An 18,646-nucleotide genomic window follows, 5' to 3' on the forward strand; every position below is an offset into this window, starting at 1 on the left:
TTTTTTTTTTTTTCCGGCCGCACTGTGCGGCTTATGAGATCTTAGTTCCCTTGTGGGATCTTAGTTCCCCAACCAGGGACTGAACCTGGGCCCTTGGCAGTGACAGTGTGGAGTCCTAACCACTGGACCGCCAGGGAATTCCCCTCAAGGACTCTTTTCAAAGGCACAATGGTCCTGGAGAAACTCAGAAATAAAAACCTTCAAAGGGTACCCCCACCCCACCTTTCCTCTGGCATTTGGGCCCACCGTCATTTCAGCTGACCACTGCCCAGGGCTGAAATGGCCTACAATGAAGCAGCGACAGCATGTGAGGGCTCAGGACTGACAACACCACATCCCAGGCTCCGAGAACCATGGTAAACACACAGCTCAGTCATCTGAGATAGACCGCAGGTCTGCTTTTTATTCCTCACTCTGGGACCCATGCCATTTGCTCCGCACAGAATTTCAACAAAAGAAGAGTTAGAATCCCAGTTCTGTTCCACACATAAAGCTGCTGTTAGAAGCAAAGGGAGGAGGCCTTGCCTAAGCCAGAAACTGATCACAAAACAAAGGAAGTACAGACTGATTAGCAAGGCAACCCTCTCCCGCCTTTACCCCAGGAGCGGTTCAGTGTTTCCATTCACACCCTATCACTGATATCCATAGCACACCCAGTTCACTTTTTTAAGCACGTTAATCTACTAACCCAATAACTTAAAACACAACTATTGGGACTTCCCTGGTGGCGCAGTGGTTAAGAATCCGCCTGCCAATGCAGGGGACACGGGTTCGAGCCCTGGTCCGGGAAGATCCCACATGCCATGGAGCAACTAAGCCCATGCACCACAACTGTTGATCCCACGTGCCACAACTACTGAAGCCTGCGCGCTCTAGGGCCTGCGTGCCGTAACTACTGACCTCACGTTCTGCAACTACTGAAGCCCGCGCACCTAGAGTCCGTGCTCCACAACAGAGAAGCCACGGCAATAAGAAGCCCGCGCACCACAACGAAGAGTAGCCCCCGTTCGCCGCAGCTAGAGAAAGTCCACACGCAGCAACCAAGACCCAACACAGCCAAAAATAAAATTAAAATAAAGAAAACCACTATTCCAATAGTTGATTTTAAAGAAGCAAGGGAATAATTTATGCTCTCTTCCATTTCTTCTGGCTTTGGAGAGACTGGAAAGTGAGTTAAGAGCCGGGGCTGTAGCGCAATACCCCAGGCCTCTTGGAGATCAGTTGCCAACAAAGGGTGGCGTGGAGTCTTTAGACAAGCCGTTATCAAAGTATGGTCCAGGGACCTCTGGCGTCCTTAAGACTCTTTCAGGGGAGTCTGTGAAGTCAAAACCTTTTCATAATAATTCTAAAATATTATTTGCCTTTTTTCATTTTCATCTTCTCAAGAGTTTACAGTGGAGTTTTCCAGAGACTACATGACATATGATATCACAACAGAATGAATGCAGAAGCAGATCTGAAAATCCAACTGTCTTTTGTTAAGACACACACATTAAAGAGATTTACAACACCCCTCTTCTCACTAAGTTATTTTTTCTTTGGAAAACCATTGTTTTTCATTAAAGACATGTTATTTATATTAACATGTAATGAGTTCCTTATTATTTTAAATGAATGAATAACTATTTTTTAATTTTCTAGTTTTAATTACTAGTATAGTAAACATTGTAAGATATAATTCACATAAACAAAAATTCTTTGAGGTCCTCAATAATTTTAAGAGTGTAAAGTTTTGAGAACTGCTGCTTTAGGGTATCGTCCATTTCCTCAGACAGGCTGAGCAAACAACTGGGAAACAGCACTACAAACTGCATGGGGAAACAGAGGGCTTATTTTGGAGTTCATTAGTTTCTTCTTTCTTTCTTTCTTTCTTTTTTAACATAAACAAGAAAGATCACTCCTAGTTTATAAATTACCCCTTCTTCAGATAAAACAGAGCCATCTTTTGGAATATCTAAATCACTCCAATTCACCTCAGAACAAACAAGAGGTAGTTACTATGAAAATCAGAGCTGTGGTTGATTATTCTGCGTAAACTGTAAATTGGTCTAGGCTGTGAGCCTATTTTATTCTCTTAAACCCAGAAATTAGAGCCCATTTTGGTTCCTTAGCACTACTTATTATGTCTCCTCCTCTATTTGGAGGTGAGCTTGATGGCAGGGACTGGGTCTTACTCCCTCTAGACTAAGAGCCTCCATAGCCAAGCTTGTCGCATGGAACCCTAAGGCCCTTTGCACTCTGACCTCATCTCCTAGAATGACCTCCTCTTGCCTTGCCCAGTCCACGCCAGTCACAATGGCCTGTTGAATCTCTGAGAGTCCTCAAGCACCTCAAGCACTCCCCCACTGAGGGTCTGGGGGCCTGCTATGGCCTCAGCCTAGAATACTCTTCCCCCAGTTACTCAGGGCTTCCTTCCGTCCTTCAGGTTCCTGCTCAGCCATCACTTTCGGAGAGGCTTCCCCTCCCTGGCTCATCACTCTTTACACCCTTACCCTGCTTCATTTTTCTTCACTGCACTGATGACTGCCTGACGTATTACATACCATATTTTGTTGACTGTGAGATGCATATTTGCTTTCAGATCTTAATACAACTGAAATACAGGATGTCCTAAAAACTGGTGGTATCTTAAAACTGCCGTGGGCCTGGAGTGACACGGAATCCCTCCTCAGGGGATTTGCATTTGCTTCTGCCAGGGCTTGGGAATGCTACCAACTGAGGTGACTTGAATTATGTTCTGTTTAAGAGTTTTGTTTGGACCACACTGGCAGAGTGAATTTACACAACAGACTTGTGGCTCATATTCTCAGGGGAGGTATTTTCCCCCCTTACACAGCGCCAAGGTTGAGACATTCAGGTTGCCCTGCTCTCCTTTTCTGTGTGGAGCAATCTCTTTCCTCGTTTCTCTTTTCACTGAAGGTGCAGGCTTTTGCGGGAGGTCTCTTTTTAGCCTATCTTGGGCATTCTTTCCTTTCTTGGTAGGATATAAAATAACAGTACATCTTATAGTTGATGACAACTTAGATTCTATGAAATAGGATGTATACTTTTTTTCCATCTACCTCCCCCACTAGAACATAAGCTACATGAGACCCGGGATGTGGATTGTCTGTTCATTTGTGGTATCTTCAGTGCCTAGAACACTCCCAGGTAATAGCAGGCTCTCAATAAATATCTGTTGAATGAACAAATGAATAAGTTAACTTTTGTTTGGGAACAAGAGAGGACTATTCGGAATGTGAGAACACAATAGTTAATCTGACCATCAGCCTGACCTTACTGTATATGGCATCTAAAATGTAGTTTCTTCTTTGCCTTTGTGCATGCTACTTTGCACAAATATGGTTCTGCTTATTTAAAAAAATATTTTAAACAGGACATGCACAGCTACATAAATTTAATATTCACATTAGCATTTTATGCTCTGAAGAATTAGTGAAAGGTACTTTGGGAAAGATAAATTGCAAATCACTTGATGCACATGATAAACCATGTAAAGGAAAAACTCTCACTGTAAGCCTTCTGGTTTATGCTAACCCAGAGCAGGGAGGCCATCCCAAAGGGAGGGAGAGATTGGCCAGCCAACCTCACTAGAAAAGATCGAGAGTCATGCCGTTTCCATTTATAAAATATACAAAACACAAACACCAGACTTCAGGCGTCATGCATGCTGGATTTTTTTTCTTCACACATTAGATTTTAGAAACAAAACTTGAAATTTTTATCTCCTTTTTTCTAAGAATAGTCTATATTCTTCACTCAAAAAATTTATTTACTCTTAGTATGAAAAAATCAGCTCTGTACCAAAAGCCATCCCACAAGGATCCTTCAAATCAACATGTGCAGGGACTTCCCTGGTGGTCCAGTGGTTAAGACTCTGCGCTTCCACTGCAGGGGGCAGGGGTTCGATCCCTGGTCAGGGAACTAAGATCCCGCATGCCACGGTCCATGGCCACAAAACAAACAAAAACCAACATGTGCGGAAAAAGCGTGGTGGCAGGAAAACGGAAGGACAGGAGGACACTCTTCTCACAGGATTTGATGAGAACATGAATTATCTCAAATAATCAATGCCTGGAGGAGTCTATGTCTTCTAAAAGTATCCTTATATGTAATAACCTAGTAGCTCTAAGCATAGAACTCGAAACACCTCTGTTGCTACTTATGAGAAATAAGCTTTAGAGTAAACAAAACTAAAGCTGTGTGAACTTGGGAAAATTATTAAATTCACTGTTTCATTTTCCTCATCCTAAAAAAAATACTTTATTCGGTTTGTTATGAGGATTAACTGAGATAATACATTTTAACACCTAGTACAGTATTGAGCAAACAGAAATATTTGATAAAAAGTAACTATTTTATTATCATTATTACAGAGAGGCATTCAATAAAGGGTGGCTATTATATTATTATCACCAACTGTATTAAAATTATATTAATTATTATTATTTTCCACTGTCTGAATTCTGGGGGAAAAAGTTTTATTTCATATACAAAGGTAAGAAGAGAGAACTTCTACTTAAGAAATAACATTTTAAAAATATCATGGGACTTCCCTGGTGGTCCACTGGTTAAGACTCCACGCTTCCACAGCAGAGGGCAGAGGTTCGATCCCTAGTCGGGGAACTAAGATCCTGCATGCCGTGTGGCATAGCCAAAAGAAAAAGAAATCTTGACATACCCCCACCCCCAGCAATCAACTTTGGGTGGGGCATGGAGACCACAGGTTCTACTGGACAATACTGTACCATGAGCTGATCAGTTGGACTGTAATATTGACTAGCTCAGCATTCTCCAAAATAACAGTTTTTCATTAATTATTCCATTAATGTTTCGTGGCTTCCACTTATTCTAGGGCTCAGTACTACTATTCCCTTCCTGCTATATACTCTGATATCAGTGATGACAGGAGGATGAGATGGGTGGAGAGGGAAATTAAGAATGACAACCTGAAGATCATCATCGTGGTTTAATCTGAAAATTACATAATAAAAAACTGCCTCCAACACTGTGTGTGTGTGTGCATTTTATGGGTAAAAACCAAACACATGTTCTCTTGAAAGTCCACCTGTGGACACTCTTTTTCTTTCTTTCTTTTTTTTGGGTGGGGGGCTGCGTTGGGCCTTCGTTGCTGTGCGCTGGCTTTCTCTAGTCGCGGCAAGCAGGGGCTACTCTCTGTTGCGGTGCGTGGGCTTCTCACTGCGGTGGCTTCTCTTGTTTCAGAGCACGGGCTCTAGGCGCGCGGGCTTCAGTAGTTACAGCATGCGGACTCAGTAGGTGCGGCACCTGGGCCCTAGAGTGTATGGCCTTCAGTTGTGGTGTGTGTGCGGGCTCAGTAGCTGTGGCACACGGGCTTAGTTGCTCCACGGCATGTGGGATCTTCCCGGACCAGGGATCGAACCCATGTCCCCTGCATTGGCAGGCAGATTCTTAACCACTGTGCCACCAGGGAAGTCCCTGGGATCCATTTCTAATGTTTTAACATTTGAACCTGGTCTTCAAGAGGAGATAAATGAAGACACTACACTATTTGTTACAGTTCTATTCTCTGAGAGTTAAAGAAAATTTTATAACCTGAAATAGACCTGCATTCCCCCTAAACACACCTAAGGATTGACTAGTTAATGACAAAACACTCCATACTCTTCACTTCATCTTGTCTTCCCCCTTAAAGTCACTGTTTACTTCTTTCATCAGTTACTATCTCAGAAGATAAAACCCCAAGAAGCATTATATCCAAAGTAGTTGCTGTCCCTACCTGTAGGGTGAGGAATGGGGATCTGGATCAGAGGCAGAAGCTGCTAGAGAGGTGACCTTGGTGACTTCTAGATCTTCATTCTCTAGAAAATCACGGGAAGAAAAATTCAATACCGGAGAAGGAACACAATCATAATTATCTTGTATCTTTTAAAAAAATCTGGCAGTTTCAACCAACTTTCTCTTTCTAAAAATAATCTAGGCACAAACTTTATACTCTGGGAGGCCCAGTACATAAATTATTCAAGTCATCACATCCAAGTATTCTCAGACCATTATAACCCACTCATAAAAAAAATAAGTCATTTTCCAAAACAAGTCCCCACAGAATTCATCCCAATTCAAGGATCACATTTCACAGAAAGCAAATGGTTAAACTAGGCAGAACACAGAGGACAGAATGGAATGTAGAATGAAATGAACTGGAATTCAGTGCCAAGGTAGAGTGCCACCTCTACATTCCATCAGCTCATATCACTGTATCCAGGGTCAGGTAAAGGAGTTTTGTAATTTCATTCATTTACTCACTCACTCATTCACCAATGACTTACTGAATAACTGCTCGGCATCATCAAGGAATATACAGGTGAAATGTACAACGAAGACCAGTCTCCCAGGCTCACAACAAGCCTGTGACTGGTATTATCATTGCCATTTTGCAGGTAAGGAAACTAAGGCATAGAGATAGGATGCAAACCCAGGCAATTATGCTCTTAACCATCAGGTGTTACTAAGTTTCATGGTGTATTCATTTAGCCTTTCCGTGAGCACTCAGAAAAGCATGTGGTTTAGTGTGTTTAGATAACCCCTGGTGAACCTCCTCTAGTTAAGACGGCAAAAAAACTGAAGCCCAAAGTTCACTTCTCAATATAAAATATAACTTATTGATGTAAACCTCAAACACTGAAAATTTCAGTTTGGTAGCAGCATAAAAGTATAAATGACAGGTAAATATTTGTGATTCAACTTTAGTCTCATTTTTTTTTGTATGTGAATAGGATCTATTTTCTTTTTGTCAACTCACACTCTCATAGGTAGAAAGACCTTACAGCTTATGCCACCTGATTTTCCTCTTGTGAGATAATAGAAAATACATATATTAGTTTCTGCCCCCAGTTCCTGGCACAGAACTAAAACCTTTATAATTCCCTAAGTGATTAGAGCACTATGAGTACCTTTTGTTCTAATATTTTGTCTTTGACTTTGGTTCCTGCCACAGAGTTCCTTAATCCCATGGAATTTCCTGGGTGATAACAATGTCTCTTGTTCTAATGAGGTGCCTCTTGGGCCCCTACATGGGGGCTGGTAACGAGAAAGACAAAGCCATGATTAGAAGCTTGGGATTTTCAACCCCACCATCCATTCTCCAGAGAGGGGAGAGGGGCTGGAAATGGAGTTAATGATTGATCACACCTACATGACGAAGCCTTCATAAAAATCCCAAAAGTACTGGGTTCGGAGAGCGGCCAGCTCAGTGAACACATCTCTATAGCAGGAGGGTGACCCACCCCAACTCTGTGGGGACAGAAGCTCCTTCGCTTGGGACCCTCCCAGACCTCACCCTCTGTATCTGACTGTTCATCTGTAACCTTTACCATATCTTTTAATAAACTGGTAAATGTAAGTGTTTCCTTGAGTCCTCTGAGCTGTTCTGGCATTTAATCAAACCCAAGGGGGAGGAAGTCACGGGAACTACCAACTTGTAGTCAAGTCTGACAGAAGTTGTGGGTAACCTGGGGAACTACTACTGGCGATTGGCATCTGAAGTGGGATGGGAGCAACCTTGTAGGACTGAGCCCTTAACCAGTGGGATCTGACATTATCTCCAGGTAGACGGTGTTTAGCATTGAGTTAAATTGTAGGACACCCAGCTGGTGTTGCAGAATTGCTTGGTGTGGGGAAAAAACTCCACACATCTGGTGTCAGAAGTGTTGATAGTGTGGCTGTGTGACAGAGTAAAGGAGAAACACAGGAGGACTGAGGTTTTCTTTACACCTCTCAACAAAGGAACTGAGTCTAAGGCAAAAGTCAGATGTTCCCCAGGGTCCCCTAGTCCGTGAAGAGGCCCTTTTTCACCAAGAGATAATGAGAATAGAAAGTTCTTCCCTATGTTGACCTAAGTAAAATTTGCTTCCTAATAAATTCTGCTCTTCGATCACTACTCCCCACAATATCCTTTCAAATATTTACAGCCTGCTATCACATTTCCTGCAAGTTCCTTCCCAGGCCGACCATCTCCAGTTCTCTCCATCATCTCTTTGTTCCATTTCAAGAAAAGAGCTAAAATGGACAACTTTTTCAGATGAGTTCTAAACCATGCAGAGTACATGGAGACAATCATCTCTTAATAAGGACACAGTATTTCTTGACGTAAGACATTAACTGGGCACTAGATTTTTTTTAACTGCAAACTTACCCCGTTGGCCTAAATAAGTCAATCAAGATCTCCAAGGGCTTATAAAAATAAACTTATTCCAAGCTCAGTCTCTCCTATGCTCTATTTTTGAAACAGATTTTTGGAAAATAACTGACTTCTTAACTTAAATGCAGGACTTCATGTATCCGTATTATTGATTTTAAATTAGGTTTTTGAAATGACACAAGTACATGCTTTGCGCATTGTAGAACAAATTAAGTACAGATAAGAAAACACTCTGCATTTACCCTTCCAGACTTTAATATACAAATAATCCATTATTCAGTGTAGAAAAATCAGGAAATACAGACAAAAAATAAACAAAACAACCAAACACAATCCCACTAGCCAAAAATAATCATTGTTAACATTTTGGTGCATATCCTTTCAGAAATATATTTATACATATACATACACATATATGTGCATATTTATATGTATTACATATATAGATAAATGTATACGTATATACATCTATATATTTATATATTTCCCCCCCATCCCCAGCAATCAACTTTGGGTGGGGCATGGAGACCACAGTTTCTACTGGACAATACTGTACCATGAGTTGATCAGTTGGACTATAATACCTACTAGCTCGGGTATGAATACAGCTTTTCATTAATTATTCCATTAATGTTTCATAGTTTCTACTCATTCTAGGGCTCAGTACAAATATAAATGTATATATAATACTTATATATGTATATATTATATAAATATTTTATAAAAATTCTATTTATATACCTATATTTCTGAAAGGACAGGTACCTAATGTTATTGAACATTATTCATGAAAATTTTTCAGGGTCAATAAAAATGGGACTAGGGCTTCCCTGATGGCGCAGTGGTTGAGAATCCGCCTGCCGATGCAGGGGACATGGGTTCGTGCCCCGGTCCGGGAGAATCCCACATGCCGCGGAGCGGCTGGGCCCGTGAGCCATGGCCGCTGAGCCTGCGCGTCCGGAGCCTGTGCTCCGCAACGGGAGAGGCCACAGCAGTGAGAGGCCCGCGTACTGAAAAAAAAAAAAAAAAGGGGGGGGGGACTAAAAAAATAATTTTAAATGGCTGCATATTATCCCATAGGCTGTACCATAATTTCTTTAACCAATCCCCAAGCCCCTATTGTTAGAGCTAGACTCTGTTTCCAATCTTTCCCTGTTATAGAGAATTATGTTATATTAGAGATGTCTACAACCCTCTCTTAAGAACTTTGCCTGTCCACAGCCTTGAAGGGGCAGTCCTGTGACCAGGGAACACTATGTTGGCTATTGGTTTGGGGTGAACATCTGCCCCACAGTTTCCAATTCTCTTCCCCCAAGTCTGGGTTTGGTCCCAGAGACCAAAACAAACTGCGAAGAGCCTCAGTGGGTCAGGGACTGATGCTACCTTTTGGAAGAAGCCTTTGCATGCCATGCAAAAGCAGATGATTAAGCAGAGGAGACAACTGTCAGAGACAGAAAATAATGCATTCAAGCAAAAAGAAACAAGGCGTGGTGGGATCCAGGCAGCTGGTGTCAGGTGAACCCGGATTAGGGACAACCAAAGAAAGCTGCACCTTGGCCTCCTCTGAGCCAAAAGCTGAGCGCTGGATTGTCATTTTATTATTTATAGTTCTGGATACAAATTTTTGTCAATTGTATGTTATAAACACCTACTTCCACTCTGTGATTTACCTTTTCACTCTTCTAATGGTGTCTGTCCTTTGATGAACCAAAGTTCTTAATTTTAATGTAGTCAAAATTTATCAATCTTTTCCGTTATTAGTCTTTGTGTGTCCTGTTTAAGATGTCTTTCCCTACACTGAGATCAAGAAAATATTCTCCTTTATTATCATCTAGGAGTTTATTGTGTTTCTTTTTCACATTTTGATCTACAATCCAACTAGAGTTGATTTTTTGTGTTTATGGTGTGTGAGATAAGGATCAAGGTTTTTTTTCTTTTCCTTCTTTCTCTTAGGATGTTCAGTTTTACCAGCAATATTTACCATTCTTGCCCCACTACTCTACAGTACAATCTTTGCTGCAAATGAAAGATTTTGTTTCTAGGCTTTTATTCTATTCCTAGGGCTTAACTGGGCTATTCTGTAAAAGCCTTAAAATAAGTCTTGATTGTAAATCAACTATATTTCAATAAAACTTTTTTTAAAAAGTCTTGATACCTGATAGACCAAATCTTCCCATCTTGTTGCTCCTACCTGAGTGTCTTTGGTATTGGCCTTTCATTTCTTTGGTAATGGCCTTTCATTTCTATATATATTTTAGAACCAGCTTGTCAAACTCCACCCAAAAGGCCCACCAAAACCCTCAAGGATTTTTATTGGGATTGTATTTTATCTATAAATCAATTTGGGGAGAATTGACATCTTTACAATACTGAGTCTTCCAAACTAAGAATATGGTAGATCCTTCCATTTACTTATTCTTTAATTTCTCTCAATAGTAATGTATTATAATCTTCTGCATAAAGTTTTTGCATATATTTTGTGAGATTTATTCCTAGGTATTTGAAGTTTTTTTACTCTATAGTAAATTACATATATATATATTTTTTAACTTCTTTGCTAGTATACATGAATGCAATGGAATTTTGCATATTGACCTATATCCAACAATCTGGACAAATTTATTAATTTCAATAAATTATCTATAGATTCTTTTGGATTTCCATGTACACAATCATCATCTGCAAACAACAGGCTGAATAGGATTCCTTTATAATCCTCATATATTTTATTTTTCTTGCCTGACTGTTCTAGCTAGAATATCCAGTAAAATGATGAAAAGCAAGTGGTGAGAGTGGACAACCTTGTCCTATTCCTAATCTCAAAAGGAAAACTTTAAAATTTCTCCATTAAGTTTGATGCTGCTTGTAGGGATTTTGTAGATATGCTTTATCCAATTAAGAAAGTTTCCTTTTATTCCTTGTTTGCTAAGAGTTTTGAATCATAAGTAGAGGCTGAATTTTACCACTTTTTTCTGCTTCTACTAAACTGATAATTTTTATCCTCTACTGTATTAAAATGGTGATTATACAGCTGACTTTTAAAAAAAAATGTTAAAGCAACTTTGCATTCCTGGAAAAACCCAACTTGGTCACATATATTGCTGGATTCAGTCTGTTAATCTTTTGCTAATGACTTTTTGCATCTATGTTAATGAGGGAGATTAAACTGCAATTTTCTTTTCATCTGGGATCATTTTGATTCTGCCTGAAGAATTTAGTTACCTTTAGGTGATAAATCCTGTTTTTGATTGCCTGAAAATATCTTTATTTCACCTTCGTTCTTGAAGACTATTTTCACTGGAAAAAATTCTATATTGGTAGTTATTTTCTTTCAGTATTCTAAAGATGATCTAGCTTTCACTGCTCTGTGCATAAGTCAGCTTTCAGTCTAATTACTATTCCTTTGAAGGCAAACTGTAATTTTTTTCTGGCTACTCTTAATATTTTGTCTTTGCTTTGGTTTTATAGCAGTTTTAATTTAATGTGTACCTACTGTGGATTATATACCCCTACCTGGGGTGTACAGGGCTTTGTGCATCTGTAGATTCCATTAGTTTTGGAAAATTCATAGCTATTATCTTATCAAACATTGCTTCTGTCCATTCTTGCTCTCCTTACCTTCTAGGACTCCAATTATACAAATGGTAGACCTTTTTACCATATCCTCTATGTCTCATCTCTTTCTTGAATTTCCCATTGTTGTATCTTTACATATTTTCTTCTGACCTTTCTTCCAGTCCACTGTTCTCTCTTCAGGTCTAATAACTTGTTGTTAAACCTATCAACAGAATTCTTCATTTTCATCTGTATTTTTCAGTTACAGAATTGCTATTTGGTTCTATTTTTATAAATTTCAATTCTCTGCCAAATTTCTCAACTTTCTCTTTTACCTCCTTGAACATAATAAATATAATTCTTAATTGAAGTATAGGTGACTTACAATCTAATTATTTTTAAGTCTGTATCTGGTAACTCCAAAATCTGATGCTCCTGTGGATCCATTTTTACTGTCGTTTCTTTTGATTTTTGTTCATATTGTGTCTTTTCATGGATTTGGTCATTTTTGATACATGCCAGAAATTGTTCTTGCAAAACTGTTTGTCAAAATAATTTGAAGACTACAGTGACCCTTTGGAAAAGATTTGCCTTTGCTTCTTCCACATACCTGGGGGCACTAGCACCCTGGGGTTAACTTAATCCAATTTCATGAACTCAGATGTTTCTGAAGCTGAGCTGTAGTCTCTGCAATGGCCTGCTTCTAACTTACCCTTACTTCTAGAACATGGCCTTTCATGGTCCTAACCCAGAGAAAAGGGGGGTTAAAGCATCTCAGAGGAGAAAGGCACCCCAAATTGGACTCTCATCCTTGGACCTCTATCTTTATACTTCTGCCCTCACATGGATCATAGCCTAATAATTATTCATTATCTGACTAGCTGACTAGCTTTCCAGGATCTTCAAGCAGATGTTTATATTTTGACAATTATTTCCTAATTGTCCCCAGTGGGAGAAATAATCCCAATTACCTAGTCTAACATTACTCAAAACAGAAACCTGCATTGCCTCTACCCTTTTCAGTTTTAAGATACCTTAGTGAATAAAATGGAAACAAAATAGAATTTTTACAAGTCTGCCTTCTTTCTGTCACTGGCTAACAGTATCAGCCTCTGTAAGTAGTGGATCACAATGAAGACTTCGATAAGGTTGAATTTTTAGACAGAAATGAAAATTAGCACAAGAATAAAGGAAGTCAGTAGTGGATTTAAAGAGTAACATAATAAAATAAGCTGTAAGGATATACTGTACAACACGGGGAATATAGCAAATATTTTATAACTATAAACGGAGTATAACATTTTAAAATTGTGAATCACTATATTGTACACCTGTAATTTATATATTATACATCAACTATACTTCAATTTTAAAAAGAATTGTATGGGGCTTCCCTGGTGGCGCAGTGGTTGAGGGCCCGCCTGCCGATGCAGGGGACACGGGTTCGTGCCCTGGTCCGGGAAGATCCCACATGCCGCGGAGCGGCTGGGCCCGTGAGCCATGGCCGCAGAGCCTGCGCGTCCGGAGCCTGTGCTCCGCAACGGGAGAGGCCACAACAGGGAGAGGCCCGCGTACCGCAAAAAAAAAAAAAAAAAACCCAGAAGAGGTCAGTTCCTGATGAGCAGAAAGGCAAAAAGAGATACATAGAATGGCTCCAACTTACAATATAAACACAGTGAAGAATCTCATGACATGCTTGTGTGTATTTTTTCTGAATAGGTAATATACGCACATTATTCAAAATTCAAAAAGCATAAAAGTATACAGTGAAAACTTCCTCCCATCTCAGTCCCTACCTCCAATGTTACTAGGTTTTGTATAGTCTTCCAGAGATATTTTGCATTAAAAAAGTGTGTATGTGTGTATAAAAAGAATATATATATACTTTTTCACACAAATAATGGACATACTAGACATGCTACCATACACTTTTTTTTTTTTTTTTTTTTTTTGCGGTACGCGGGCCTCTCACTGTTGCGGCCTCTCCCGTTGCGGAGCACAGGCTCCGGACGCGCAGGCTCAGCGGCCATGGCTCACGGGCCCAGCCACTCCGCAGCATGTGGGATCTTCCCAGACCGGGGCACGAACCCGTGTCTCCTGCATCGGCAGGCGGACTCTCAACCACTGCGCCACCAGGGAAGCCCTACACGTTGTTTTTTCTACTTAACATCTCAGAGACTTTTCCATAACTATATATAAAAAACTTCCTCATTCTTTTCCACAGCTGATTAATATTTCAATGGCTGGATATTCCATAATTTATTTAACCACTTCCCTATTGACAGTTATGTCCTTTCCAATCTTTTACCATTACAAGCAATGCTATAATAACCTTGTGTCTGTGTCATTAAATAAGTGTGTGATCTATAGGATAAACTCCTGGAAAAAAATGGATCAATGAGGACATATATTGTAATTTTGAAAGATATTGACAAATTGCCCTCCATAGCATTTGTATCAATTTCCACACCCATCAGCAATACATGAAAGTTTTTGTTTCTGCACACCGTTACCAACATAGTGAGATACTGAACTACCCAGCGCAGTTACGATTTTCACTTCCCTTATTGTGAGTTAGGTTGAGCATCTTTCATATCTGAAGAGTCACTTCTCATAGCATCTTAACAACTTAATGTATGCGGGGAAAAAAGTGAAAAGAGATATTGCTTTTGATTTTTAAGGTTAAAGATATTCCCTAAACTATGTAAGAACTACTGGTAAAACAACTTGTAATTGGATTCAGAGAGGCAGGAAGTAAGAAAAGGAGAAAGAAATATATGTTTATTTCCAGAAGTTTAAAGAGTGGAAGATGCAGTCCTGTTTTAAAGAGAGAGAAAACGGCTTCCCTGGTGGCACAGTGGTTGAGAGTCCTCCTGCCAGTGCAGGGGATGCAGGTTTGGGCCCTGGTTCGGGAGGATCCCACATGCCGCAGAGCAAGTAGGCCCAAGCTTCACAGCTGCTGGGCCTGCGCTCTAGAGCCCGTGAGCCACAACTACTGAGCCTGCGAGCCTACAGCCCGTGCCCCGCAACAAGAGAAGCCACCGCAATGAGAAGCCTGCGCACCGCAACAAAGAGTAGCCCACGCTCGCCTGCCACAACTAGAGAAAGCCCGTGCGCAGCAACGAAGACCCAACGCGGCCAATAACTTAATTAATTAATTAATTAATTAAAAAAAAAAACAACAACAGACACCCAAAAACCACTGGGGCTCTTTGGCATAGACTTCCACTATTTTGCTCCACCTCATATAGTAACCACCACTTTTTAAATTTTAATTGAAATCAAAATAGCCACAGATAAGCAACATTTCCATCACTGCAGAAAGACTTATTGCACTGCTCTAAGTCCTACGTAAGAATAATGAACAAGTTCACCTGACCTGTTTGCAGTCCTTGACGTCTACATGCATTGATAGCTCTCAGGGTCATGCAAGTTCTGCTCACTTCAAGGTCATAACAGACTTTGCCCTTTATTTTCCCCAAAGCTCCCTAAACTTAAAAAACAAACAAACAAACAAACAAACGATGAAAGAAAGAAAAGCCCTGTTCTTAAGTGATGTAACATATGCCTCAGAGAGTTTCACTATATAAAGAGTGATCTCTCTCTCCTCTTGGGAACTGAAGGACCCAGGTGCCCCCAAATAAAAGACTATTAAAAACAATTACAGTTCATAAAACAACAAGAACACTATGACCAATGGAGAGCTTAGTTCAGATGAACATCAACATTTTTCTTACTTTATACGCAGCTGACAAACACGAAGACTCTCAAAAGGTATTCTTTGCCTAGAATACTTCTAAAAAACAAGTCATGGTTATTCTGGATAATTATAAATTCCTGCTTTGAAGGAACAAGACACATTGAAAAAAATCAAAACCCTTAATTCAATAACTGAATGTCCAATCTCATTTCTTATTGCTGAGAGAATGACAGAAACCTCTTTTGTTGTTATTGTTGTTTTTGGCCACGTGGCATGTGTGATCTTAGTTCCCCAACCAGGGATCGAACCTGCTCCCCTGGCAGTAGAAGCATGGAGTCTTCAACCACTGGACCACCAGGGAAGTCCCCCAAAACCTCTTTTGATTTCATTCTTAGGCCTCTATTGCTTACTCATTGGATCATTTTCCAGAGGAAGGTGGCAGAAAGATCCAATCAAACAAACTGCTAGTTCCAAGCAGTGTTTTGAGTTTACTCCCAAGCCTATACAACTCTGAGTTAAGCCAAATGCATGCTTTGCACACCGCTTTGGAAACCCAGCTGAACTCTAACTCAAGGTTTCTCAACAGCTGCACTACTGACATCTGGGTCAGATAATTCTTCATTGTGGGGGCAGTTCTGTGCACTGGAGGATGTTTAGCAGGTTCGCTGGCCTCTACCCACAAGATGTCAGTAACAGTGCTCCCCCTCCTCCCCAATCCAAGTTGTCACAATCAAAATGTCCCCTGGGAGAGGCAAAATCGCTGCTGGTTGAGAACAACTGCTTTCACCTAAAGAGCATTCTTTTTTCTTTTTTTTTTTTTGCCGTACGCGGGCCTCTCACTGCTGTGGCCTCTCCCATTGCGGGGCACAGGCTCCAGACGCGCAGGCTCCGCGCCCATGGCTCACCGGCCCAGCCGCTCCGCGGCACGTGGGATCCTCCCGGACCGGGGCACGAACCCATGTCCTCTGCACCGGCAGGCGGACTCTCAACCACTGCGCCACCAGGGAAGCCCTAAAGAGAATTCTTGATATATCAACCCTAATTCCTCATATTCATTTGATGCTCCTTCAAATCTGTGTTGAGACTTTGTCTCACAATCCAGCAAATATTTACAGAACCTCTAGGACACATCAAAGACTCTAGGAGAGAAACAGACAAGATAGATTCTGTCCCTACCCTTAAGCTGGTTTCTTGGGGGTACGTACATAAAGAATTGTAAGAGGTACTTCCCTGGTGGTCCAGTGGTTAGGACTCTGTTCTTCCACTGCAGGGGGCAAGGGTTCAATCCCTGGTCAGGGAACTAAGATCCCACATGCCGCACAGCGTGGCAAGAATTGCAATAAAAGACGCCCAATTATATAAAGTTTTGAATTGTCGATTTTTCTTCCTGGGTACTCTCATCTTACCAAATTAAAAACCCCTAGACAGCAAAGACCATAACCTGCCCTAGAATACCAATACTTGATTAATGGCCAATAAAAATAAAAAAATAAACTATTCTGAACTTCATCATAACAAGGTGACAATTTCAGACAGACAGTAAAAACTCCACACCTAACTTGAGCAAATAAGTTAACTTCTCTCAGCTGTAGTTTGTTCTTCTGTAAAATGGGGAGGAAATGGCTGTTGACAAGATTAAGTCAGATAATACAAGGAAATCTTTTTCCACATTCTGGCACAGAGTAAGCATTCAATTAATGTAAGCTATCATTACTAATATTTTATTAGCTATTTTATTAGCAACAAATCTTACCTCAAGGGGAAGAGCTTGCTCTGAGCTACAATAACAAACCCCTACATGACATAAAAGAAATCAACACTCACCCTGCTTTCTGAGGGCAAGAGGAAGAAAGTAATCATAAGTATTTCCATCAACATCCTGGGAGGAAAATGTGAATGCAGGAACCAATTACAAGGTTTGGGGGGTGGGGGAAGACACACTCAGAGACAAACCCACTATCTTCTAGTACATTCCTGGACTATTCTTAAGACCTTTCTGTTTAAAATGCTTGCGTATATTTGCCACAAGGATCTAAAGAGGAAGTAAAAAAAAAAATCCTTAATTTATAAATATCAACACATGCAAGGGACAGATGTTTATGAGACTTTCTAAGTGTTCATTTGCTTAATCGTTCAGAAAGTATGCTTAAAATTTCTATTGCTATAATGTTAAATACATGCCAGCAATTCTGAATTTACTACAAAGCATAAGAGTTCGTAAGAAGGAAAAAAGACAACAATTGTTAGATATTTTAAAGTAAGAGAATATAAAGTCACATGAAAAAGCTGGGTGATTCAAAGCTGTGTGTGTGTGTGTGTGTGTGTTTGACCCAAGCAGCATTAGGAAATGGGAGATATTTAGAAGTAAAAGATGGGGAAAGTCACCATACCCGGAGATACACATCCAGGAACACCTCCTCTGACAGCACGTGGAGTTTCGGTGAGCAAAAACAGACCTTATATCTCATAATGGATAACACCAGTTTACTGTGTACCGTGGCTTAGGTACCAAGTGCCTCATACATAAGTGGTCCATGCAATCCTATAGTGCCCACATTTTATAGATGAGGAAACAAACACAGATTAGTGACTTGCCCAAGTAAATTAAAGATTCACACTCCAACCCAGGCATCATGGCACCACCTCTACCGCTATACTTCATGGCGTCTATTTTAATTTCAGAACTGGAAATTTAATTTTTACTTACTACTTAGTGAGACCAGTACTCTCCCCCTACCTACCCTTCCGTATTTCAAATGAGCATCTTTTTAGTTGCATCCCGTGTGGTGATGATAAGGAGGCTTGGAAGGTAAAAGTGTAATCGCTGGACACTTTCGCCTTCGGACACTGACAATGAAGTAATCCACACGGAGGAACTAGCGCGGGTGGAAGTAAGACAGTCTCCGGAACAAGAGGAGGGTCCCGGAGAATGAGGGAGGTCGCCAAAGTTCCTATCTCAGCCCCGATGTCCTGCCTTGGCTCTGGCCGCTAGGTTCATTCAAAAGACCCCAGAGCCCACCTATTTCCAACTGCGCTTTTCATCTCGCCCACTCTGAGAGGCGGAGAGGATGGATGCGAGGTGAGGCGCGGGGGCCTATATGCAGGGAGGCTAGAGCAAACGGGATTCTGGACAGATGAAGGCGAGGCTGCCTATTCGGATGGGGGCAGAGAGGCGCGTGGAAAGGCTGGGACCTGGGACAGAGGTGAGGATC

At 40.8% G+C, this 18,646-nt stretch overlaps 1 protein-coding gene across 6 annotated transcripts in view; it reads right to left on the reverse strand.

Annotated features, from left to right (window-relative positions):
• TMED8 (transmembrane p24 trafficking protein family member 8) overlaps positions 1-18,646 on the reverse strand; it is a 31,098-nt gene that overhangs the window by 11,692 nt on the left and 760 nt on the right. For 3 of the 6 annotated variants that reach the window (XR_014015486.1, XR_014015487.1, XM_081230301.1), the window contains exon 2: positions 5,759-5,840. Coding sequence is in view for 2 of the 6 variants with exons in the window: in XM_081230301.1 (XP_081086427.1) it covers positions 5,759-5,840 (82 nt within the window). In the remaining 4 variants the exon portion in view is untranslated. Of the gene's footprint in view, positions 1-5,758; positions 5,841-6,932; positions 7,060-18,175; positions 18,271-18,646 lie in introns of those variants that run through there. The other 3 variants (XM_081230304.1, XM_081230302.1, XM_081230303.1) reach the window with 3 other exon arrangements.

The sequence above is a fragment of the Mesoplodon bidens genome, assembly GCF_964165515.1.
Source record: "Mesoplodon bidens genome assembly, chromosome: 3".
Classification (NCBI taxonomy): domain Eukaryota; kingdom Metazoa; phylum Chordata; class Mammalia; order Artiodactyla; family Ziphiidae; genus Mesoplodon; species Mesoplodon bidens.